The sequence below is a fragment of the Bos grunniens genome, chromosome 2, assembly GCF_055505025.1.
Source record: "Bos grunniens cultivar Pamir isolate PY7600 chromosome 2, Bosgru_T2T1.0, whole genome shotgun sequence".
Lineage (NCBI taxonomy): Eukaryota > Metazoa > Chordata > Mammalia > Artiodactyla > Bovidae > Bos > Bos grunniens.
Genome location: NC_141166.1, coordinates 69,428,966 through 69,455,562, shown reverse-complemented (window position 1 = coordinate 69,455,562; position 26,597 = coordinate 69,428,966). Strand labels below are relative to the sequence as shown.

Sequence of the window (26,597 nt, the reverse complement as noted above, 5' to 3'; positions counted from 1 at the left end):
TTACTTTAGTGAGCATTAGTTGAGTAATCTATTTTTCAAATAAATGGGTTTTCAGAAAGTTCCTGAAAAAAATAAAATGATGAGGGTATTTGCAACCCCATCTTCCTGGCAAGAATGTTATGAAATATTAAAGCCATATTAATGCAGACACTTGAAGAGTAAATTCATGTTAATATACACTGTGGAATATGTGTGTATGCAGTTTCACTTCTGAAAGGAACAAGAGATAGAGTGTTTCTGGAATTTGTAAAGTAACTGAAAACCCAAAATAAACACATTGATATTGAATAAAAATAGATAGTAGAAATATTTGAAAGAAATTATATGATTAAATATTAAATGATTCATGTAGAAGTGCAGAAAAGAGACATACAGAGTAAAGACGTTAGAAGTGCTGAGAATCTAACAATGCTTTGGGAAAGATGAAAATTCTGGACAGGACTTGGTCTTTGAATACTGGATATCATAAGCAAAATAGAGTGGGAGTGAAAAAAGACTTCTGGACAACTCTCAACAATAGATGATTAGGGCTTTTTTTAAAAATAGAGATCAGGAGATAATAAATAGGGAAATATATGCTGAAGCCACTCAGTGAGTAACCTGAGTGCAGTGACTGTTTTCCAAGCATATGAGAGAATTCCAAGTGTTCTTTAGGATGTTATACTATGTTATGGGAATACACTACAGGCATAAAGAACACTGAAAAAACTAAAGCAATCCTCCAAATGAGAGGTCATAAGGCACAATATTAATATAGGAGTTGAAGAGAAAGAGAAGATGTAATGAACTTATATGTGTATATACATATGCATACATACATAAATATATATATATGTCTGCTATGTTTTATGTATCTGCAAGACATGTATGTCATCTAGCATAGAAATGGAAATATAAAGCCAACATACAGGAGAGGTCAGGGCTCAAAAGTTTAAAAAATCAATTTTGGAGGTTTTGAGGTTTCCCAAGTAGCTCAGTGGTCAAGAATCTGCCTGTCAATTCAGGGGCTGTAGGAGACATGATCCCTGGGTCCAGAAAATCCCCTGGAGGAGGAAACGGCAACCCACTCCAGTATTCTTGCCTGGGAAATCACATGCACAGAGGAGCCTGGCCTGCTATGGGATTACAAAGAATGGGATATGACTTAGTGGCTGAGCGAGAAGTAGAAATGACCACTCAGAGAATAGCAATTGGGAAAAAAAGAGCTCAGAGTTGAGCTTTGCAGGGTGTCTTTGTTTAGACAACAACTGTTTGAGTAGAATGTGTAGACTTTTTTTTTTTAATTTTATTTAATTTTTAAACTTTACATAATTGTATTAGTTTTGCCAAATATCAAAATGAATCCACCACAGGTATACATGTGTTCCCCATCCTGAACCTTCCTCCCTCCTCTCTCCCCATACCATCCCTCTGGGTCGTCCCAGTGCACTAGCCCCAAGCGTCCAGTATCTGCATTGAACCTGGACTGGCATCTCGTTTCATACATGATATTTTACATGTTTCAATGCCATTCTCCCAAATCTTCCCACCCTCTCCCTCTCCCATAGAGTCCATAAGACTGTTCTATACATCAGTGTCTCTTTTGCTGTCTCGTTCACAGGGTTATTGTTACCATCTTTCTAAATTTCATATATATGTGTTAGTATACTGTATTGGTGTTTTTCCTTCTGGCTTACTTCACTCTGTATAATAGGCTCCAGTTTCATCCACCTCATTAGAACTGATTCTAATGTATTCTTTTTAATGGCTGAGTAATACTCTATTGTGTATATGTACCACTGCTTTCTTATCCATTCATCTGCTGATGGGCATCTAGGTTGCTTCCATGTCCTGGCTATTATAAACAGTGCTGCGATGAACATTGGGGTACACGTGTCTCTTTCCCTTCTGGTTTCCTCAGTGTGTATGCCCAGCAGTGGGATTGCTGGATCATAAGGCAGTTCTATTTCCAGTTTTTTAAGGAATCTCCACACTGTTCTCCATAGTGGCTGTACTAGTTTGCATTCCCACCAACAGTGTAAGAGGGTTCCCTTTTCTCCACACCCTCTCCAGCATTTATTATTTGTAGAGTTTTGGATCGCAGCCATTCTGACTGGTGTGAAATGGTACCTCATAGTGGTTTTGATTTGCATTTCTCTGATAATGAGTGATGTTGAGCATCTTTTCATGTGTTTGTTAGCCATCTGTATGTCTTCTTTGGAGAAATGCCTATTTAGTTCTTTGGCCCATTTTTTGATTGGGTCATTTATTTTTCTGGAGTTGAGCTGTAGGAGTTGCTTATATATTTTTGAGATTAGTTGTTTGTCAGTTGCTTCATTTGCTATTATTTTCTCCCATTCTGAAGGCTGTCTTTTCACCTTGCTAATAATGTCCTTTGATGTGCAGAAGCCTTAAGGTTAATTAGGTCCCATTTGTTTATTTTTGCTTTTATTTCCAATATTCTGGGAGGTGGGTCATAGAGGATCCTTCTGTGATGTATGTCAGAGAGTGTTTTGCCTATGTTCTCCTCTAGGAGTTTTATAGTTTCTGGTCTTACATTGAGATCTTTAATCCATTTTGAGTTTATTTTTGTGTATGGTGTTAGAAAGTGTTCTAGTTTCATTCTTTTACAAGTGGTTGACCAGATTTCCCAGCACCACTTGTTAAAGGTATTGTCTTTAATCCATTGATTATTCTTGCCTCCTTTGTCAAAGATAAGGTGTCCATATGTGCGTGGATTTATCTCTGGGCTTTCTATTTTGTTCCATTGATCTATATTTCTGTCTTTGTGCCAGTACCATACTGTCTTGATAACTGTGGCTTTGTAATAGAGCCTGAAGTCAGGTAGGTTGATTCCTCCAGTTCCAAGAAAGGATTCCAGGCCAAGATAATGGTTCAAAGGCAAAAGAGGATTTAAGAATCCTTCTGCTCATTTTAAGTGTCACACAATGCAAAGTTGAGTAAGGTGGGGATAAGCATGGGGGGAAAGCACATTGGATTTGGTTATCCCAGGTCAGTTTTGATGTTGGCAGCTTGTTATTTGAGGGGAATGAGGGCTGAAACTGCTTCAGAGAGATACGGAGAATTACATGTATGGTGGGCACACAGGCTAAGTCTGAAACCCCTTGTACAGAAGATTTATTGAGGCTTATTTTGAAAGGACAAAAGCCTGGAAAAGAGCAAAGAGCTGAATGATAGTGATTATTATTATTAATTTCTAATATAGAGAAGAAATATATACACCATGAAAAATACAAGTAACTGGCAAGATGTATACCTGTGGCGGATTCATTTTGATATTTGGCAAAACTAATACAATTATGTAAAGTTTAAAAATAAAATAAAATTTAAAAAAAGATATTTAAAATTATGGAACATATTCAATTTGGTTAAAAAACAGCTGTATTTTTTTTTTTTTAGCTTTTGAAATAAGAAAGAGCATCTCTTTCTAGAAGTCTGAGGAAAGAGAAGAATGTATATGGAATGATATTTTGAGGTAGACAAAAAGGACAATAAGCCATTTCTGATGGCCTGAATGTTCACAGGTGAATATATGAAGCTGGGGGTCTTTAAAAAGTGAGGAAAATTTCTACAGATATGAGCAGTGTTTTAGGAGAGATGGTTTAGGGCCTATTGTGTTTCAGTTATGATTAATTCAATAGTCTAGATTTACTATTGATATCTTTAAATAATGATTAAATCTTATTTTGATATTTAACATATTCTTCCTGAATTTATTTGAACAGTTTCAGTGATTATTATTTCATTATTTTGTTTTACTGTTCTTTTTTTCTAATTTTTTCAATTTGATTGAGTGTGAATTAAAAAAAAAAGATGCCATAGAATTTTTCTTTGAGATATGTTAAAAAATAGATTTTTAGGGCAAAAATCACATTTGGATTAAAATGTTTCAAGCCATCAATTTGTCAAGATTTTTTTCCACTTTTTGAAAATTCTCTCCACAGATGGATGATGGATGATAGATTTAATTTTGAAACATTAAAAGCAAATTATCATGTTAAAATTAAATGCATAATTATCAATAATAACATTAAAAAATAAGGTGACTTTATATAGATATTCAGGGAAAGTGAATTTCATCAGCTGTCAACACCCAGAATAACCTGTTATGCGAAGCTGAGTTTATTACCTATTTTAGTCAGGGAGGGCAATATTTTGACTGTCTTAGAGTGTCCAGAAGGAGGGATTGGTAGGGTAGGATGGGATGGGGGTTATGTATAGGGCTGGAAATCTAGAAGTGAATTGTTAAGACAGCTCTTCCAGTGTGAGGGTCTGATTGAAGAGGTGTGCATTTCATGATGTAACGGCCTAGGTAGATTGACACTGAGAGACAAATATCTTGAAGTGACTCTTAGAGAAACAGTTACTAATAAGAATTATGGTTGTTCAGTCACTAAGTTGTGTCCAACTCTGTGGCCCCATGGACTGCAACAGACCAGGCCCCTTTATCTCTCACTATCTCCCAGAGTTTGCCCAAGTTCGTGTCCATTGAATCTGTGATGCCATCCAACCATCTCATCCTCTGTTGCTCTCTTCTTTTTCTGCCCTCAATCTTTCCCGGTATCAGGGACTGAATTAACAGTTGATAATTTGCTCAGATTTGGGAGCTTATGGCTCAGATACATTACTTTTAAGAAAGTTTCTGAAACAAAATTAACTTTTGTACTAATTTACAGTCTTATATTCATGGGCTAAAACTTGCAAGCTCTAAAAGTAAAATCTTGTGGATGTAGATCCTGACAGTCTGGGTGAATGCAGAGGCCTCAGTTCTAAATTTCAATAGCAATTTGAGAACTGAACTATAATATGAATTGCATTACTACCTGCTTTGTGTGGACTAGGTATAAACTAAAAGCTTACCTTTACCTGAAAGAACTTAAATTTAGGATATAGTACTATTTTTTCCTTTTGCTACAAATTATAGAAAAAGGAATTAGAATGACAAGAATTTGGGGGTGGGGCAGACACAAAAAACACATTCATATAGCTCAGGATGAAAAAGCTAGATAGTGATTCTCTCTTGTCATGTCTTTTCATTTAAAAATAAAAGCATGACTGAATTGAATGTGTCTTCAGGATAATTGACTCTTAACTTTCAATGAGCTGAAAAGGAAGAAAGATTATTTAATCAAAGTACTGTATAGACATGTCTAATACAGTGTTTTAAGAATTTTTCAAGTACACTCACCTTGATCTTCTTGTGTTAAAACACTTTACTCATTGATCTAATTCACTCATATTTCATTACTTAATACTAAAGAAAATATGAGGTGACACTTGTAAAATAAATTCCAGAAAGTAATTTATTAATGCTATAATAGGAGTTTCAAAACTAGGAGATTCCACTAGTGATTATAAATCAAATAGTAAAGTAGCATAAATATGACACCCAGAAGATCAGATTTAAAGACCAGAAAAAAATTAAAGAGAATTAATAAAGGCAGATGTTAGATGCTTTTAAAATAATTCATGCAGAAATCTGTTTCAAATGTTAACCTAGAGAGTTACAGTTAAATTTTAAAAAAGAAAGGTTTCTTCTACTAATACAACACTGAAAGTCCACTAGTAAAATTTGCAGGAGTGCAGATTCAAAGGCATTTATAAACACAAATCTCTACAGATGTTTTTCAAGTCTAAATGATTATCCAATTAATTTACTTTAAAAATATTAAGTGTAGTCTTTATCTTCTCAAACAAGCTCCATTTACTTCTATTCTGATTCTAAGGGAAATATTATAAAAATGAATGTTTCTTCCCCCACCCCAATATAATCCATCACCTGCTGAGGGTTTCCTCTTACAATGAGAGACAATAATGACATGTACTACTTTGTCACTTCCATTGAAGAAGAATCACTGTTCATGCTCTCTGAACTTTTCAGTTCAGTTCAGTTCAGTCGCTCAGTCATGCCCGACTCTTTGCGACCCCATGAATTGCAGCACGCCAGGCCTCCTTGTCCATCACCAACTCCCAGAGTTCACTCAGACTCACGTCCATCGAGTCAGTGATGCCATCCAGCCATCTCATCCTCTGCCGTCCCCTTCTCCTCCTGCCTCCAATCCCTCCCAGCATCAGTCTTTTCCAATGAGTCAACTCTTCGCATGAGGTGGCCAAAGTACTGGAGTTTCAGCTTTAGCATCATTCCTCCAAAGAAATCCCAGGGCTGATCTCCTTCAGAATGGACTGGTTGGATCTCCTTGCCGTCCAAGGGACGCTCAAGAGTCTTCTCCAACACCACAGTTCAAAAGCATCAATTCTTCAGCACTCAGCCTTCTTCACAGTCCAACTCTCACATCCATACATGATTACAGGAAAAACCATAGCCTTGACTAGACGAACCTTTGTTGGCAAAATAATGTCTCTGCTTTTGAATATGCTATCTAGGTTGGACATAACTTTCCTTCCAAGGAGTAAGCGTCTTTTAATTTCATGGCTTTTAGGTTCTTTTAATTTCATCTGCAGTGATTTTGGAGCCCCCAAAAATAAAGCCTGACACTGTTTCCACTGTTTCCCCATCTATTTGCCATGAAGTGAGTTTATTGAGGTTGGACTATTGATTCAAGTAAGCATTGATTGAGAGCTATAAGACAGGAGACCAGAGTCAGCTGGCAAGACTGAATGAGTAACACAGGTGACCAGGGTTGCTGTTGAGCCTGTGCCCATAACTATGAGATAGAAAGGAAAAGGAAGAGAGGGAAAGAATATAAATATAAAATATTTATGTGTGTAAAACCTGTTATTTTTTTACATCATGAGAAAGGTCAGCAAGTAAAGTTCATAATGAAAAGAACCTAAATTTTTTGTACGTGATGGAAGAAATTGAGAAGGTGACAGAAGACCTTATTTTAAAGATCTCATATGTTTATCTTTCAGTACATCTAAGTACAGTTCAGATAGTAACTTGGAAATCTTTGTCTCTTCTTCTTCTGTCTTAAAACACTTTGTCTTTTTCTGTGGCCCATGTCTTTCCATCTTTCCCTTTCTGTGTTTTCCAACATGTCCCTGTCCCCATTTGATTGAAGTCAAGAAGAATCATTGACCTCTGTGTCATCCCTGACTCTAGTAGGAGAGTCATATTGGGCTCTTGATCTTCTGAATGAAATGCTGAAGAAAAACAAACTTTATTTTTGCTAGTATTAATTGCTTCTCATCATAACTTCTAGGTGTTACTATTTATAAGGTTGCAATAACTAGAGAACAGTCAGAAAACCTTGCTCTGTCAAAATGTCAGGCATTTGCACATATTCTTGACAATCCAACATGTAGTATTTATTTACTGCCAGTATATGGATGATGACCATTGGGTTATATAAGTTATATGTAACTTATATAACTTTACTTACTGTGAATAATAGGTCCAATCCCTCTCAATATTGCCTTTTTTTTTTCAAGACTGTACGTAGGGTTCAATTCATTTCAGTTCAGTTGCTCAGTCGTGTCCGACTCTTTGCGACCCCATGAATTGCAGCACGCCAGGCCTCCCTGTCCATCACCAACTCCCAGAGTTCACTCAGACTCACGTCCATTGAGTCGGTGATGCCATCCAGCCATCTCATCCTCTGCCGTCCCCTTCTCCTCCTGCCTCCAATCCCTCCCAGCTTCAAAGTCTTTTCCAGTGAATCAACTCTTCACATGAGGTGGCCAAAGTACTGCAGTTTCAGCTTTAGCATCATTCCTTCCAAAGAACACCCAGGGCTGATCTCCTTTAGAATGGACTGGTTGGATCTCCTTGCAGTCCAAGGGACTCTCAAGAGTCTTCTCCAACACCACAGTTCAAAAGCATCAATTCTTTGGCGCTCAGTACATAGGGTTAGGGAAGTACATAGGGTTAGGGAAGTGTAATACCATGGAGAAGTTTAGAACAGTAAAACTGAAAAGGAGGTTATGCTCATGCAAAAAAAAAAAAAAAGACAAGACTACTTTTGTTTGGGTATCTTTCCTTTTATCTAATTACATATATATGTATATATTATATATAATTTATATATCTTTTATGTGAATATAGATATCTTTCTTTTCTTAACTTCTGAGTACTCTTCCTGGCAATTTTTCTCAAGTTGATATTTTCAGGTGTAGAGTTCTTAAAATGGTTTAATTTCCTGGTTAATGTGGCTGAATTAAACACAAAATTATATAACATTATCAGTTCTCCAAACTAAATGCAGCTATTTAAATTGAGGACAGCATTCTCTTTAAAGTTGACAAAGTGGATACAATGGTTGGCATTGTACCAGTCTCAGAGATTTTGACCTTTGATCAGACAACCCAGGCAAAATATCAGAGGCATAATTCGAATCCCAAGGGAAAAAGAAGTTGAGTAGAAATTGAGTGGTGGCAGTACTGGATACATGAAAAAATTTGCATGAATGTGGTTCATAATGACAGTCTCAGAAATATGTCTAGTTATGTTTCAGGGGCAGCCTCGTTAAAGTTTAACTACATCACTAATCGGTAACAGCTTCAGAAATGGGAGGTGCTTCTCTTTGTCTCTTCTTTCTAAGCTCAGAATGGGCAGCAGGTTGCCCATATTTTAATTACTTTTCATTTGTTGAGCCAAGAATCTCAGTGACCCTCTCACTAACCCTGTTTTCTTTGCACAATAGACCATAGGCTAGACAGGCTTCCTGATCACTGAAGAGGATTAATATGAGCCAAGTGTAGAGATCTGCTCAGGTTATTAAAGGCTAACAGTCATTGTTCCAATGAGCCTGTTTATTATGTACATTATCTTCTCTATAGCCATTATATTACCTAGTCAATGTGTTTGTCAATTGTTCATATCTTTGTTGTTGCAGATACAGATGTGGTGTATAAAAGCGAGAATGGACATGTCATTAAACTGAATATAGAAACAAATACTACCACATTATTATTGGAAAACACTACTTTTGTAAGTAATGAATAATTAATTACTTTAATCATTTCGGTGTTGTTTAGAATGCTCTCAAAGTATACCTAATGGCCTTTTGTTTTAGCTTCAGTACTTGCAAAACTTTTCAGGTGATGTTCAGTTCAGTTCAGTCGCTCAGTCGTGTCCAACTCTTTGCAACCCTATGAATCGCAGTACACCAGGCCTCCCTGTCCATCACCAACTCCCGGAGTTCACTCAGACTCATGTCCATCGAGTCAGTGATGCCATCCAGCCATCTCATCCTCTGTCGTCCCCTTCTCCTCCTGCCCCCAAATCCCTCCCAGCATCAGAGTCTTTTCCAATGAGTCAACTCTTCGCATGAGGTGGCCAAAGTACTGGAGTTTCAGCTTTATCATCAGTCCTTCCAAAGAAATCCCAGGGCTGATCTCCTTCAGAATGGACTGGTTGGATCTCCTTGTAGTCCAAGGGACTCTCAAGAGTCTTCTCCAACACCACAGTTCAAAAGCATCAGTTCTTCGTTAGGGCTAGTATATTATGTCGAATCAGGAGATCTATTGATAGGAAATACTCATGTGACCATTTGCTTTGTTTCTTCCCCATTGATCCTTTTTAGTAAATGAATAAATATTTCTTTTTTTTTAATAAATATTTCTAAGAATATTATTTTTTGAATGAATATTTATTCCAGTATTTTCTATGTCAGTTTAAACATAAAAAGGCCAATTTTTTAAAAAAGTTAGTATAACCCAGATCATTATAACTTTTTCTCTCCATTTACTTCTCATTCTTCCTGACTTGCTTTTAATTGTGATTTTGCAAATCAAGTAGAAGACAGGCTTTGTAAAACTGGCCTTTTGTTGAGGTTGCTGTGTTTTACCTTTATAATTTTGCATTCTGTCAATATCATTCCTCTTCTCCTGAATCATTGTTTGGCCTAGCAATGATCAAATAAACAACTGAATGTATTTTGTTCTTATAAATGTATATGAACTTTGGGGTAAATTAAGACCTCTTTGTTTAGATTTGCATGGAAACCCACCCCAGTATTCTTACCTGAGGAATACACATGGACAGAGGAGCCTGGCGGGCTATAATCCATGGGGTTGCAAAGAGTCAGACATAACATGACTGAGTGACTAAGCACACCATCTTAAGGTTATATTTAGCTGTGATTACCTAATGAGTAAGTGATAGTTAATTAACTATTTCAAATGTTCAAAATCTAGCTATCAAACACCACTGAAAAATAGTATACAGTTATTTGCTTACTGTTTTAGATAAACAAAGGTTCAATGTATTTCCTATTAAATGTGTTAATATGGTATAGACATAGTACAAGGCCTCAGAAGACCTTCTGTACAAGTTAAAGAAATAAGCAAATTATCACATACTTTTTGTATTTATTCCTACTGGTACATTTGCAATAAACATCTGGTCTTCATGTTTATAACAGAGTGGTCAGGTGGAAGAGATGAACTAAAAATTTTGTTGTTTGGTGTTTTTATTTAATAAGAGAGAAGTGGTTGTTGAAATCATGAAGTGATTGCATATGTATATATCTGTTAGACTAAACCAAACAGCTCATGTACTTTAGCAATTAGGCTATTAACTAAATAACAATGACATTTCTGTTTTTAAATGAATCAGTCATTTCACAGATATTAGAAGAACAGGTACTCTGAATGCAATGTGTAATTGTATTAATACTTGTGGAATGCCAAGGAAATATGAAGCATATTTCTCACTTTCTAAAATATGGATTTCCTTGAGGGAGATAATGCTAACATTCCTGAAAAAGCTTAATAAACAGCATGGAACAGTATCTATTATTTATTTTTCCATTTTTAATTAAGTAATATATTTATTTTTTATTTTCGCTGTGCTGGGTCTTTGTTGCCGCTCACAGGCTTTCTCTAGTTGCAGCGAGCAGAGGCTACTCTCTGTTGTAGTGTATGAGCTTCTCACTGTGGTGGCTTCTCTTTTACCAGAGCGTGGGCTCCAGGGCACCGGGCTTTAGTAGCTGCAGTACTCAGGCTCCAGCGCCTGGCCTTAGTTGTTGTGGTTGATACTTGAACTTAGTTTCTCTGTGGCCTGTGTAATCTTCCCAAATGTGGGTTCAAATCCGTGTCCCCTGCATTGGCAGGTGAATTCTTAACCACTGGGCCACCAGGAAAGTCTCTATTGTTTCTTATTTTGGTGGTCCTCTGGGATATTAGAGAAGAGGCTAAGGAATCATTGAGAGATGTTTTAATCAGTGGGAAAGAAGGCATCAGTAGGAAATAGGCCAGGGTGTAGAAAGCAGAAATTGGTAATGATGGCAGCTAATGATTTGCTGATTTAAGTCAATGCAAGTTAATTTCAATAAGACTAGTTTGGAGAAGAAACTTAAATGCATTTTGTATTTTGTTTCCTTTATTATAAAGTAATATTTTTGATGAGGATGGGTATAGGCCTTTAGTGGTCAGGCATTTAAGAATAGACTCTTAATACCTGAATATCTGGTGTGTGACTTTCCCATATTGATCATCCCCTTACACAGGTTAATGAGGTCTTCTAGTTAGGCAGGTAGGTAGTTTAATCACTCAATCATGTCCAACTCTTGCAACCCCATGGACTGTAGCCCAGTAGGCTCCTCTGTCCATGGGATTTCCCAGGCAAGAATACTGACGTGGGTTGCCATTTCCTTCTCCAAACGAGGTCTTCTACTGGTTGTTAATTATCTTTTTTTTTTTCCCCCAGAATTTATTCCTTGCTTTATTAGTCTCTTTGGTGCATCAAAAAAGAAACAAACAAACAAACATTTTTGGTTATTGTTCCCTTCTGCTGTTGGTACTTCATACCAATCCCATCTCATTGTGGTTTTCTCCATGTGCTGATTAATAACATTTTATCATTATGCTTGTATGTTTAATCTTTTAAAAATCCTTTTGAGGTCTTTTTCTACTCTTCTGTAGTTAGTCATGACTCTTAATTACCACTAAGTAATATTTAACAAATATTCAAATTTACTGATCTTCTAAGATTCATAGAATCCCTAAAGACATTTATCTCACAGCACAGATACTTAAGCAATTTATAAGTCCTGGAGGTGTCAGAATTCAACAGAGGAGGGTGAGGATAAGGATTGGAATGTGGCTTATATTTGCAACTAGTTAACTTAGATCTGCAAACAAAAAATACAAATTACCATGATTCCAGATAAATTCAAAGGTACTCATTTAATCATTTCCTCCTCCTAACTCCAAGATAGCATTATTAAACACAGTTGTGTTTTAAAGTGCATACTAGGCTAAGTTCTAGATATATTTTCTCTCTCAGGCTATTCTCTTGGGAAAAAAATCTATCGGAGCATAAAAATTTTATTCATACTGCAGTTTCATTTTTTTTCATTGAACAATTAGTGATACTTTAATTACAATTATAATTAATTGTATTAGATGTCTATAAAAATCTTTGTAATAAAAGTGTACCAAAGCAATTGAAAAAAAAATTACTTAAAATGTGAAAGCAGAATAGCCTTTTGTTTAATAAGATATATTTTTAAAAAATGTGACTGTCAATTTATTTTAAAAATTAAGATAACACCATACTGTCAGTTCTCTTATATATTTTTTAAATATGAATATGATTAGCTGTGTAATCATATAGAGCAGACACTATGATTAAAAATAATATTGACCCTGACTGTCAAAATAAAACAAAAGCAAATAATTTTTCTGAAATAGTTGTCTTAAGGCATTCTTTTGTTTTGAAGATATGTAGATTTGTAATGAAAGAAGAAATTAAAGGGTATATAGCTTTTTGAAAAGGAGTTATGTGAAAGAAATGATTTAGCCCCCAAACTGCTCTTAATCATTTCTAAGTGTTTGGAAATGTTATCTCATAAACCCAGAACTATTTCAAACAAAGCTAATTCACAGTGTCATAATTATGAAAACGTTTCATAAGTATTAGCTGTATTCTTTCTATTGTCAATAATTTGAATATTGCCAGTGGTCTTGGCAGAAAACACCAGTATTCATAAATAGTTCTATCAAATCTTTGTTTGACATTAGAAAGGAATTGAAAGCACGATTCCAAGCCATATGCTTAAACATTATTAAGATTTCTTTTTTTAAAGAGACAGCTTATGTACTAATATTGGAAGAGACATGGAATATCTGTAAGATATCTGTAAGCTTTTAAAAATATGCTATTAAAATAGCCTAAAGCAGAGAGGGGAAATTCATATATTTTAATGATTCCAAGGAATGTGACCTGCATATGTTTTGGTCCAGGCTCAGCCTGCAGCAGCTTGAAGCAGGATTTGGTTTCCTGGCCAGAGATTGAAGTCTGACTGTGGCAGTGAGAGTCCTGAATCCTAGCCACTAGACCAGCAGGGACAATTGACAAGGCCCTGGCCCACTGCTGTGTAGAATTGAATTTTCACATAGAAATGGGAAGCAGTGAAACAAGTAAAGTGTGTATTCGAGGAAAATAGTATATGTGGATAGACCTAGGGGGAGGCTCAGAGATAGTCACACCCTTGTGGTAGTTTGAATCACTTCAGTTCACTTCAGTTCAGTCACTCCGTCATGTCTGCTCTTTGCGACCCTGTGGGAAGGAGCAAGCCAGGCTTCCCTGTCCATCATCAATTCCCGGAGCTTATTCAAACTCATGTCCATAGAGTCAGTGATGCCATCCAACCATCTCATGCTCTGTTGTCCCCTTTTCCTCCTGCCTTCAATCTTTCCCAACATCAGCATGTTTTCAAATGAGTCAGTTCTTTACATCAGGTGGCCAAAGTATTGGAGTTTCAGCTTCAGGATCAGTCCTTCCAATGAATATTCAAGACTGATTTCCTTTAGGATGGACTGTTTGGATCTCTTTGCAGTCCAAGGGACTCTCAAGAGTCTTCTCCAACACCACAGTTCAAAAGCATCAATTCTTTGGTACTCAGCTTTCTCTATATTCCAACTCTCACATCCATACATGACTACTGGAAAAATCATAGCTTTGACTAGATGGATCTTTGTTGGCAAAGTAATGTCTCTCTCTGCTTTTTAATATGCTATCTTGATTGGTCATAGCTTTTCTTCTAAGGAGCAAGCATCTTTTAATTTCAAGGCTGCAGTTACTATCTGCAGTGATTTTGGAACCCCAAAAAATAAAGTCTGTCTCTGACAGACTTCCATTGTTTCATCTATTTGCCATGTAGTGATTGAACTGGATGTCATGATCTTAGTTTTCTGAATGTTGAGATTTAAGCCTACCTTTCACTCTCCTCTTTCACTTTCATCAAGAGGCTCTTTAGTTCTTCACTTTCTGCCATAAGGGTGGTGTCATCTGCATATCTGAGGTCACTGATATTTCTCCCAATAATCTTGATTCCAGCTTGTGCTTCATCCAGCCTGGTATTTCTCATGATGTACTCTGCTTATAAATTAAATAAGCAGGGTGACAGTACAGAGCCTTGATGTACACCTTTCCCTGTTTGGAACAAGTTTGTTTTTCCATGTCCAGTTCTAACTGTTGCTTCTTGACCTGCCCACAGATTTCTCAGGAGGCAGGTCAGGTGGTCTGGTATTCCCATCTCTTTAAGAATTTTCCACAGTTTGTTGTCATCCAAACAGTCAAAGGCTTTGGTGGTCAGTAAAGCAGAAGTAGATATTTTTCTAGAACTCTCTTGCTTTTTTGATTAATCACTTACACAGGTCATTTCTTCCAGGTTACCTTTGGCCAGTTATCTTGCTTTGTCTGGTTCTGATTCTGTATTGAAGGTCTGTATATGAGGGTCTTCCCATATGTGTGTGCATTTCTCTGCCAAGATGGACACTAGCGAAAAGTCTGTCACTTACTATGGGGTGGTACCCCCTCTATTATGGTTCTTCAAGGAGCTGGTCTTTACACATTCTATGTATTCAGGAATGTCTCTGACTTTGAGAATGAGGAATATGTCATCCTTTATCTCTTATCTGGGCTGGGCTTAGCCTCTCCTCCCTCCTGCTATTTTGGAGTATCTGTCTACAGGCGAGAAACTCCAGCTGCTCAGCCTGGGGCCCATCTATCACCTGCCTCACAACTGTTTATTTATAGATCAATATGAAATAGATTTGACTAGAACCAAGAGAAATTTTTGGACTTATCATGCATAGAGATAGCATCAGTTGATTTGCATACCACTGTATTATTTTTGTTTAATATTCACTTATTCTGCCACTGAGCATTTGGGGTAGGAGATAGATACAAATCTTTTTACCACCAAGAAATTAAGGAACTTATTTTCTATCCATGATAGAGTAAAGAGCTACCTGATGAAAAAAAACCAAAAAACAAAAACCAATGTTACAAGCAAATAATTGTTGGATAAAGATAACCAAAATGTCACATCTTAAGATTTGAAATAAAGTAAAGTTTTTGGAAACTTCTGATCAGCCAGATGGTTTCACATACTGGCTATAATCATGGAAAACTTATTTGTTAAAAGTCTAGCTTCAGGTAAGGCATACAAAGATGGTAGAGTATTAAAACCCTAAGTTCACCTTCTCTCATGGGCATATCAAAGTTACAATTATTTATTGAACAAGCACTGATGAGAGAGACCAGAATCTACTAGAAAAGATCTTCCACAAGAAAGGATATAAAGAAGGAACCACAACAAGACAGGTAGGAAGGGCAGAGTTATAGCGTATATTCCAGACCCATTCCTCCAGGAGAATGACCCACAAATGAGAGAATAATTACAAATGCAGAAATTCTTCCCAATGACAAAGGAATCTGAGTCCAACACTGGGCTCTCCAGCCTGGTGGTACTAAAGCAAAAAGTAGAGCCACCAAAATGTATGGGTTTATTTATACATTTATGCAAAACATACGCGTGAAATTCAGAGGAGCTTACTTTAGGAGATCCAGAGGACTGTGGAGCATAGGACTTCACTTACAAAGCGCATACATAGACAAAATCGCAAACATTGTGGGACCCCGGGCAGAAGCAGTAGTTTGAGGGGATCCTAGGTCAGACCTATCTGCTGATCTTTTGAGAGTCTCCTGGAGAGGCAGGAGGCAACTGGAGCTCACTCTGAGGATATAGGTACTGGCAAGAGCCATTTTGGGGAGCTCCTTCTACCAGGTGGATACTGATGCTATCAAAGGACATCTTGGAATCTTCCCTCTAGCTTTTTTAAACAAGACCCTGGCTTGCCCCCACCTACCAGCCCATAGATACCAGTACTGGAACCCCTCAGGACAAGCAACCAGCTGGGCAGGGAGGCAGTCCCACCTACCAGCAGGCAGGCTGCCTTAAGACTTCTTGAGCCCATTCCAGCCCTGGAGAGGACCCTGTCCACCACAGGGTCCATGAAGAATACTCATAAATCAGTACACAGGTACTAGATCAACGACCCCCAGGAGGGCCCTGCAGCCAGAGACCATGGGACACTGCTTTATCCATCGGTGGGCATGAATGGTCCCTAGAACCTTCTGGGCCCTGGGCCCTCCCAGCAGCCATCCAGTTCTAACTTTGTGGTCAGCCTCATTCACTAGCAGTTCAACACCAACACCCTAGGACCCAGCTCAGTCTTCCAGCAGATGGCACTAGCCCTTGGACCTGGCTTTATCCATGATGGGTGAGCACTTTGTACTCCTCTGCCAGCTGCCCCACTCTCCAGTGACCAGTACCAGCTTTGGGATACCCTAGAACCTGTGGCCAGTCATGTAAGGAACCAGCCTAACCCACCAGCAGGCCAACACTAAATCCAAGAAAGCCAAAAGCCCAAAAGCCATCCGCCTAGAACCTAGCACTGCCCTGGAGTATGCCAGCACTAGCACTGGATTCCACAGCCAGCCACCATGTGACTGGGCTCCACAGTGGCTGTCAGTCTTTTGTACAAGACAGGGGACTGGCAACCAATCATACCAAGGGCTAGCACACTTACCATACTGCCTAAAGTAGGCCACCACGAGAAAAGGACCCACATAGCCCACATAGGGGCACCCCAAGAGCATAGAGCTCCAATGACCAGAGGGGAATGTGCTGCTGAGATGCAGGATGTCTACCTCCTACAAAAGACCACTTCCAAGGCCACTTTTCCAACTTTCCAAGGTCAGGAAACCTAACCAACATACTAGAAAGAGAAACAGCAAATTAGGGAAATGGGCAAAGTAACAGAGGAACAAGTTCTAAACAAAAGAACAAGACAGAACCCCAGAGGAACTGAGTGAAGTGGATAGAGATGTATGGTCTAATAGATAAAGAGTTCAAGATAATTACAATAATCAACAAACTTGAGAGAAGAATTGATGAAGAATGAAAAGTTAGACGTTTTAACAGTGTACGAAAGTACTGGATTGGCCAGAACGTTTGGGTTTTTTAGAAAAATGTTATGGGAAAACCCTAACAAACTTTCTGGGTAATCCAATATAAAGAAGAACCAAATAGAGATGAAAAATACAGTACTGAAAAAAATACACTAAAAGGAATAAACCATAAGTTAAGTGATGCAGAGGAACAGATCAACAAGTAGGAAGACTGAGTAGTGGAAACCACTAAGGATGAAAAGAAAAAAGAAAAAAAAAGAGATAAAAAAGAAATAAGGACAGTTTAAGAGGCCTCTGGTACAATGTTAAGCATAGTACCATTGATGTTATAGGGGTCCTAAAGAAGAAGAATTAGAGAAAGGGTCAAAGGACAGGTCTGAGGACATGATAGCTTAAAACTTCCGTAACCTGAGAAAGGAATCAGACACCCACATCCAGGAAACACAGTCTCAAACAGGATCAACCCAAAGAGAACCACATTAAGACACACTGAAACTAAAATGGTGAAGTTAAAGAGAGGAATATTAAAAACAGCAGAGGCAAAGAACAAGTTATGTGCATGGCAACTCTTACTAGGCTCTTACTTATTTCAGCAGAAACTCTGCAGGTAGGAAGGGTGGCAGAATATATTTAAAGTAATACAAGTGAAAAATCTACAACCAAGGAAACTACCCAGCAACAGTTTCATTCAAACTTGAAGGAGAGATCAAAAATTTTAGACAGCAGAAGTTAGAACTATAGCATCACCAAGCCAGCTTTACAAAAAGTGTTAATGAGACTAATCTAAGTGAAAAAGAAAAGGTCTCAACGAGAAACATGAACATTATGAAAGGAAAAACTTCCTTAGTAAGGCCAAATATACAGTAAATATATTTTGGATATTAACTCCTATCAGTCATGTCATTTGCAAATATTTTCACCCATTCGGTAGATTGCCTTTTCATTTTGTTAGTGCTTTTATTTGGTGTCTGAAAGCTTTTAAGTTTAATTAGGTCCCATTTGTTTATTTTTGCTTTTGTTTCCTTTGCCTGAGGAGACAGATTCCCTAAGAAATATTGCTATAATTTCCATCAAAGAAATTATATATATGCCTATATTTTCTTCCAGGTGGTTATGGGTCTTGCATTGAGGTCTTTAATCCATCTTGAGTTTATGTTTGCATATGGTATGAGGAAATATTCTACTTTCATTCTTTCATATGTAACTGTTTGGTTTTCCCAGCACCACTTATTGAAAAAGCTGTCTTTTCTCCATTGCCTATTCTTGCCTCCTTTGTTGTTGATTAATTGACCATAAGTTTGTGGGTTTCTTTCTGGGCTGTGTATTCCATTCCATGGATGTGTGTGTCTACTTTTGTGTCAGCATATGTTATTTTCATTACTATAGCTTTGTAGTATAGTCTGAAATCAGGGAACTTGGTTATTGCTGCTTTGTATTTTTTTCTCAAGATTGCTTTGGCAATTTGAGGTCTTTTGTAGTTCCATATAAATTATAGGATTATATGTTTTAGTTCTGTGAGAAATGTCATGGATATTCTGATAGGGATTCCATTAAATCTGTAAATTGCTTTGGGTAGTATGGGAATTTTAACAATATTAATTCTTCTGATCCTTGAACATTGGATATTTTTTCATTTCTTTGTATCATTTTCAATTTTCTTTATCAGTGTTTTATACTTTTCACAGTGTAGGTCTTTCAAGTCCTTGGTTAAGTTTTTTTCCTCAGTATTGTATTCTTTTTGATGTGATTTTTAAATGGGATTGCTTTCTTGCTTTCTGTTTCCTTTAGTTCATATTTGTATATAGAAAAGCAACAGATTTCTGTATATTATTCTTATATCCTACAGCCTTACTGCATTTATTTACTAGCTCTAAATTTTTTTGGTGAATATTTCAGGGCTTTCTATATACAGGCTCATGCCATCTGCAAATAGTGACAGTTTTATTCCTTCCATTCCAGTTTGGGCACTTTTTCTTGCCTGATTGATGTGGCTAGGATTTCCAATACTATGTTAATTAGAAGTGAGTGTTGGCATTCTTGTTTTATTCCTGATTTTAGAGGAAAAGCTTTCCAATTTACACTGTTACGTATGATGTGGGTTTGTCATAAATGTCCTTTTTTATGTTGAGGTATGTTCCATTTGGACTTCTCAGGTGGAGCCAATGGTAGAATCTGCCTGCCAACGTAGGAGACTAAAAGATGTCAGTTCAACCCCTTGGTTGGGAATATCCCCTGGAGAAAGGCATGGCAACCCCCTCCAGTGTTCTTGCCTGGAGAATCCCATGGATGGAGGAGCCTGGTGGGCTACAGTTTATAGGGTTCGCAAAGAGTCTGAAGCAATAGGCACGACTGAAGCAACTGAGCATACAAGCACGCACGTTCCATCTACATATTCTATTCTTACCAAAAGTAATAGTAAATACAAATTCAGTTTATATAGATAATCTTACAGCTTTATATATACTTATATATTTAGTAAAAAAAAAAAAAAGAAGGCAAATAAATTCATATTGTTAGTTCTGTTTTTTGGGAACAAAGCATTTATTTTTACAATCTCTCATTTAGTGTAATATTGTTTTTACAGTCATATGGCTTTCTTCTTATTCTTTGTCTCATAATTTATATGTGTTCATAAAATATTAACAATTGATATTTTGTAAAATTAGTATAAAGAATATATTACTTTTAGTCTTCCTCATTGACATTTTAAAGATGACATAGTGAAAACATGGTTGGAAAATATATACAGTATATTGGCTTATTCAATAAGACGGTCACTAGCCACATATGACTATTTAAAATCTAATAAAGTTAAAAACTCTATTTTTTAGTTACAACAGTCACATTTCAAACATTCAGTATCCAAGTGTAACCAGTGGCTACCAATTTGGATAATGCTCATACTGAGCCTTTCCATTATCATAGAAAGTTCTGGTATTATTGTTGTTGTTCAGTTGCTCAGTTGTGTGGACTATAGAACGCCAGGCTTCCCTTGTCCTTCACCATCTCCTGGAGCTTGGTGAAACTCATGTCCCTTGAGTCAGTGATACCATTGAACCATCTCGCCCTCTGTCATCCCCTCTTCACCTGCCTTCAATCTTTCCCAGCATCTAGATCTTTTCTAATGAATCAGCTCTTCATATCAGGTGTCCAAAGTATTGGCTTCAACTTCAGCATCAGTCCTTCCAATGAATATTCAGGATTGATTGGTTTGATCTCCTTGCAGTCCAAGGGACTCTCAAGTGTCTTCTCCAACACCACAGTTCAAAAGCATCAATTCTTCAGCACTCAGCCTTCTTTGTAGTTCAACTCTCACATCCATACATGACTACTGGAAAAACCACATCATTGACTAGATGGATCTTTGTTGGCAAAGTAATGTCTCTGCTTTTTAATATCCTGTCTAGGTTTGTCATAGCTTTTTCTTCCGAAGAGCAAGCCTCTTTTAATTTCCTGACTGCAGTAACCATCTGCAGTGATTCTGGAGCCCAAGAAAATAGTCTCTCACTGTTTGCATTGTTTCCTCATCTATTTGCAATAAAGTGATGGGACTGAATGCCATGATCTTTGTTTTTTGAATGTTGCGTTTTAAGCCAGCTTTTTCACTCTCCTCTTTTACCTTCATCAAGGTGCTCTTTAGTTCCTCTTCACTTTCCGCCATAAGGGGTGGTTTCATCTGCATTTCTGAAGTTATTAATATTTCTTCCTGCCATCTTGATTCCAGCTTGTGCTTCATTCAGCCTGGCATTTCAAATGATGTACTCTGCATATAAGTTAAATAAGCAGGGTGACAATGCAGCCTTGATGTACTCCTTTCCCAATTTGGAACCAGTCTTTTGTTCTGTCTGGTTCTAACTGTTGCTTCTTGACCTGTATACAGGTTTTGCAGGAGGAAGGTAAGGTGGTCTGATATTCCCATACTTAATAAAGATAAAATTTTCCCTCAATATTACATTTTGAGGGTAGCAATTTATCTATTTGTTCAGTTCAGTTTCTCAGTCATGTTCTACTCTTTGTGATCCCATGGACTGCAGCATGCCAGGCTTCCCTGTCCATCACCAACTCCCAGAGCTTGCTCAAACTCTTGTCCATTGAATCAGTGATGCCATCCAAGATATTTGCACCTATCATAAATTTCTCCAGAAATGTGTCTATGATCTGTACATAAACAATATATCTCAAATATGTATATATTTATGTGTGTGTTTATTTCCACAGCATGGATGATTACCTTTTTCATCCACTTAATAGTATAAATTGAAGATCTTTTTTTATGATGCCTTTTTTTTCCCCTCTGATATGATTTAGTGAGTTCATAGAATTCCCTTGCATAATGTACTACCATATATTCATTTCCTATTATATTCCTGTAAATATACTTGACAGTCATCTTTGAAATATATTTGTGGGCTAAATTCATAGCAGTATGTAAAAACAAAAGTTTATTTGAAATTTAATAGACAGTATTAAATTGTGGTAAGCAAGTCCACCAATGTTATATGATACTGCCTGTTAATCTACTCTGGCCATCACTAAGTATTGCCAACATGTTAACCATTATCACTTTGGCTGATGAAAAATAGTAATTAATTTTATATGGATTTGTGGTTATTTAATTATGAGTGAGACTGAGCATTATTTTGTCATATGTGCATTGACAATCGATTCATTTTGTCTATGAATTCCTTTTCATAAGTTTTTAAAATTGGGACTTAGAAGTGACACCCATGTGGCAAAACTTTAAATATTTCTACTTACCTTGAATCATACTGGAATGATTCATTCACCACCATCTAGAAAGTTCAGTGAAAGTTTTTTTGTATTACATAGGTCTTATTCAGTTCAATTCAGTTCAGTGGCTCAGTCATGTCCAACTTTTTGTGACCGCATGGACTGCAGCATGCCAGGCTTCCCTGTCCATCACCAACTCCTGGAGCTTACTCAAACTCATGTCTATTGAGTTGGTGATACCATCTAAGCATCTCATCCTCTGCTGTCCTCTTCTCCTCTTGCCTTCAATCTTTCCCAGAATCAGTTTCTTTTCCAAGGACCTGTATCTGTTATTAACTGGTGGAAGAAGGAATGAATCACAAGTATTAGTGAAGGAAGAGCAATGGGAGGATTTGCAAGTAAATGTCTATAATGACCTCATTTAACTTTAAATATTTATTTAACAAAACAATCAGCTGCCCTATAAAGTGTTAGAAGTATATACCTTAATTTTTCTCTCAGTTGTCAAAGTGAAATAAAATTAATACTAAAAAAAGAAATAGGCAAACTGAACACACTCTTCATGCTTTGAACTTAATGTAACCCTGAAAATGTGTTAAAAAGAAAAAAGAATTGATCTTTGCATTCTATACATTTTGTTAAAAATATTGAAGCTATTAATAAACATTTCTGATAAAGGGGACAATGCAAGAAGTAACATGGATTTCGGTCATTAAAATGCAAAATTAGTAAATGACAATTCATTTTTCTATCTATGCTTATGGCATCCCACTCCAGTACTCTTGCCTGGAGAATCCCATGGGCGGAAGACCCTGGTAGGCTGCAGTCCATGGGGTCGCGGAGGGTCGGACACGACTGAGCAACTTGACTTTCACTTTTCACTTTCATGCATTGGAGAAGGAAATGGCAACCCACTCCAGTGTTCTTGCCTGGAGAATCCCAGGGACCGGGAGCCTGGTGGGCTGCCGTCTATGGGGTCGCACAGAGTCAGACACGACTGAAGTGACTTAGCAGTGTTTTTTTTTTTTTTTTTGGTGCATGCATAACAGCTGCTAAGCACAGTTAAGGAGATCCAGAAGTGTTTCCAATTGAGACTATTAGATGATAATAAAAAACTGTTTCTTTAGATCTTGGAATTTAGGCTCAAGACATTGAGCAGAAGGCGGCCTCTAATTGTTCCTTATTGTCATTCCATGGGATTTGCTTTGATTACAGGACATTTTTCTATCCCCAAGTAAGCAGAAAGTTCTGTGTCACCACGGATGTAAATCTGAAATTACTCTTTTCTTTTACTATTGTCCTTTGATTTGGCAGATTAGGGCCATTTATATTATATCTGCTTATTAAATGGATACTGAAAAAGAAGGAAGTGGAGAATCAACTTATTATGATTCCAGAGCAGGAGGAGAAATAATACATCTGTTAATGTACTCAAGAAATACTTTGTTCAAAACTGAAAACCTGAATCTTGTTACTCTTTGGTTTTTCATATGAGTTGCATATTCAGATTCTGCCTCCGAATTGTCATATTCTATGGTTTTTGTTATTTGTATCCTGTATCTATTATAATCTGTGAAGATCATTAGTTAGTTGAAAAATATTAGTGTGTAATTAATATAACAACTCTTCCTATTTAATTGAAAAAATAAGCTAAAAATATAAAAACACAGTTCACAAAAGAAACACAGAAACACATATCATTGATAAATAAATAAATAAATACTTAACATAATTTACAAACACAAAAAGGATAGTCAAGAAAGAGATAGTATTCTGTACCTATCCCACTGGCAAAGTTTAACTCTGACGTCCCCAAGAATTGAAAAGAATGTGGAAAACAGGGCCTCTTAATCATTGCTGACAGGAGGGTAATTTGTGTTTTTACTTTGGGTAACAGTTTGTCATTTTGTGTGAAGTAAAACATTCACACACCCTACAACCCACGCGTTTCTCACTTTCTATTAATAGGCATTTCTAATAAAGTGAAAAATAAAGAATTACTTTCAGGTTTGGACCATTAAAGTGAAATTTAATGAACAAATGGCAGCTCAACTTTTCAACTAATTCCCTCTGGAAAATATTTTTATATCCTTGGGTTTTTGTTGAATGTCTAACTCAGTTTGGTTATATATATGTTTACCTAAATGACACATTTTTTTAGTCTTAGTTGGTTTTGAACTTTTAATAGAGGCATCAGATGGTCCATGATATTATGCATCCTACTTAAATGTCCTCAGCATTCTGTTACAGATTCATGCATATTTACATTTAGTTGTAGTTCACTGACTTTTATAGGCTATTATATTATTTTATGTTATTTTCCTATTGTTATCTGGTTTGTCATTATTTCTGTAGATTATAACATATTTGCTGTGTATCTGATATTTAAGTTTAACTGGGCATCCTGTGTTTTTACAGGTTAAATCTCTTGTGAACAACACTTAGTTAGTGAAAGTGAAAGTTGCTCAATTTGTCCGTCTCTTTGGACCCCCTGGACTATACAGTCATGAAAATCTCCAGGCCAGAATACTGGGGTGGGTAGCCTTTCCCTTCTCCAAGGGATCTTCCTAACCCAGGGGTCAAACTCAGGTCTGACAGAAAAGTTATTAGTCTAATTCCATGTATTGAAAGTCTATTAAGATGAAAACAGCAAATAAATGTTACACTATTTATATATTATGGTTTTATCAAAGATAGAAAATAAGAGAAAGTAGATATCGAACTTGATATTGTTAAAGAATATACCAGAATACATTAAATCTCAACAAATAATTTTCTTTTTCATTACTAACCTATGTTCTCTTATTTTCTTTGAAATTACTTATGGCAATGCTAAACTAATGATGTCATACCAACTTATGATCATGTCTCAAGAAAATTTAATTTTTACAGCATTAGTATTGTCCTATGTTTTCCTCATATTGAAAGATTTAGCCAAGTTAATTTTTTTATGAAGCAATATTGGTCTTTATATTTTCTTTCTAGAAATGTAAAAATTGCATAGTTTTTGGTAACCATACCCTGGCCTATGTCAGATATGAAATCATTTCACTGACAAAAATACTTGAAATGTCTATATCATATTTTAAAATATTAACTCTATTAACTACAGTTTTCTTTCTAATATTTACCTAATGGAATATTAGCAAAAATTGTACTTAAGTAATTTGCTACTGGAAGAGTCTAATCAACCTATCTTATAAACATTATATTGAATAAATCATATTAGACCATGATTAGGAAAACTTATCCAGAAATCCTAATGTGATATATTATTAGGATTCCATAACTTTTCTATCTACTGTATTTTAATACAATTAGTATGTTATATTCTTTGCCTGAATATAATAGCATCCATTTAAAAAATACGTTTGAAATATTGTGATTAGGAAATATTAAGACAAGAAGAATGAGAGTAGCACAGCTGACTTCAGAAAAATAATTTGCATATTTTGTAATTTATAGTCTCTCTATACTTTCTCCAGCTTCAGTTCAGTTCAGTTCAGTTCAGTCTCTCAGTCGTGTCCGACTCTTTGCGACCCCATGAGTCGCAGCACGCCAGGCCTCCCTGTCCATCACCAACTCCCAGAGTTCACTCAAACTCACGTCCATCAAGTCGGTGATGCCATCCAGCCATCTCATCCTCTGTCGTCCCCTTTTCCTCTTGCCCCCAATCCCTCCCAGCATCAGAGTCTTTTCCAATGAGTCAATTCTTTGCATGAGGTGGCCAAAGTACTGGAGTTTCAGCTTTAGCATCATTCCTTCCAAAGAAATCCCAGGGCTGATCTCCTTTAGAATGGACTGGTTGGATCTCCTTGTAGTCCAAAGGACTCTCAAGAGTCTTCTCCAACACCACAGTTCAATTCTCCAGCTTAAACTTTCCTAATTTATTGTATTCTTGAGTGGAGGAATACTGACATTCTTTTCTAAGTCACCTAGTTGTCCCTGTTTTAAGTTATTAATAGAACTCAGAAACCATTAGCTGTCACCTTCTATTAAAGATAAAATATTGTTTTTTAAATGTTTTAGTGTATGGAATATGATCCAAATCAATAGAGTATTAATTGGCTGTTCATGTTTATTGAGCAATAAAGATATATGTGAGGCATTCTGCATGAGTTAGTAAGTACTGATTTAATAGTCTTAAGAGCTACCTACTGGTGCCATGGCATTTTCGTCATTGAGTATTTTAATAAACTATTCTAGTATCTATAAAATGCAAGTTTCCAAGAAAAAAAGAGTGACCATATTTTATGTTTATACAAGATGAATGTCCTAGATATCACAAAGAAATATAGTTCAAACACTCTTCTAAGTAATTGGGTAGCTAAGAAAAGACAACATTAAAAAATACAATAATGGTCTGATTTTTTTAAATCTTTGCATATAAACACAGTTATGGTGGTAACAAACAATCATGTTTTTATTTAGATCTGCAAGATAGAAGGTAATCTCTTTGCCTCTTCCTTGTTCCTTTTATTTGAAGTTAGGCAGAGAAAGAGAGCCTATCTTTGGTATCACATAATAGATTACAATTTGGTTTGTATTCTTTTCTGCCTTCTCTCAATCCTCTTTCCCTTTTAATCAATGACATAGTAACCATTTCTCTCCTGCCATTCACTTAAGTTCAACTGGCTTTTTGAAATCTTTCCTTATGCTCATTTCACAATCACTTATAGCCTACATTGCCAAAGAAACT

At 36.5% G+C, this 26,597-nt stretch overlaps 1 protein-coding gene across 4 annotated transcripts in view; it reads left to right on the top strand.

Annotated features, from left to right (window-relative positions):
* Positions 1-26,597, top strand: part of DPP10 (dipeptidyl peptidase like 10) — an 805,225-nt gene that overhangs the window by 404,823 nt on the left and 373,805 nt on the right. For 2 of the 4 annotated variants that reach the window (XM_086367433.1, XM_086367459.1), the window contains exon 4: positions 8,796-8,890. The exons of the other annotated variants lie outside the window; for them this stretch is intronic. In XM_086367433.1, coding sequence (XP_086223559.1) covers positions 8,796-8,890 — 95 coding nt within the window. The remainder of the gene's footprint in view (positions 1-8,795; positions 8,891-26,597) is intronic. 4 annotated transcript variants of the gene reach the window in all.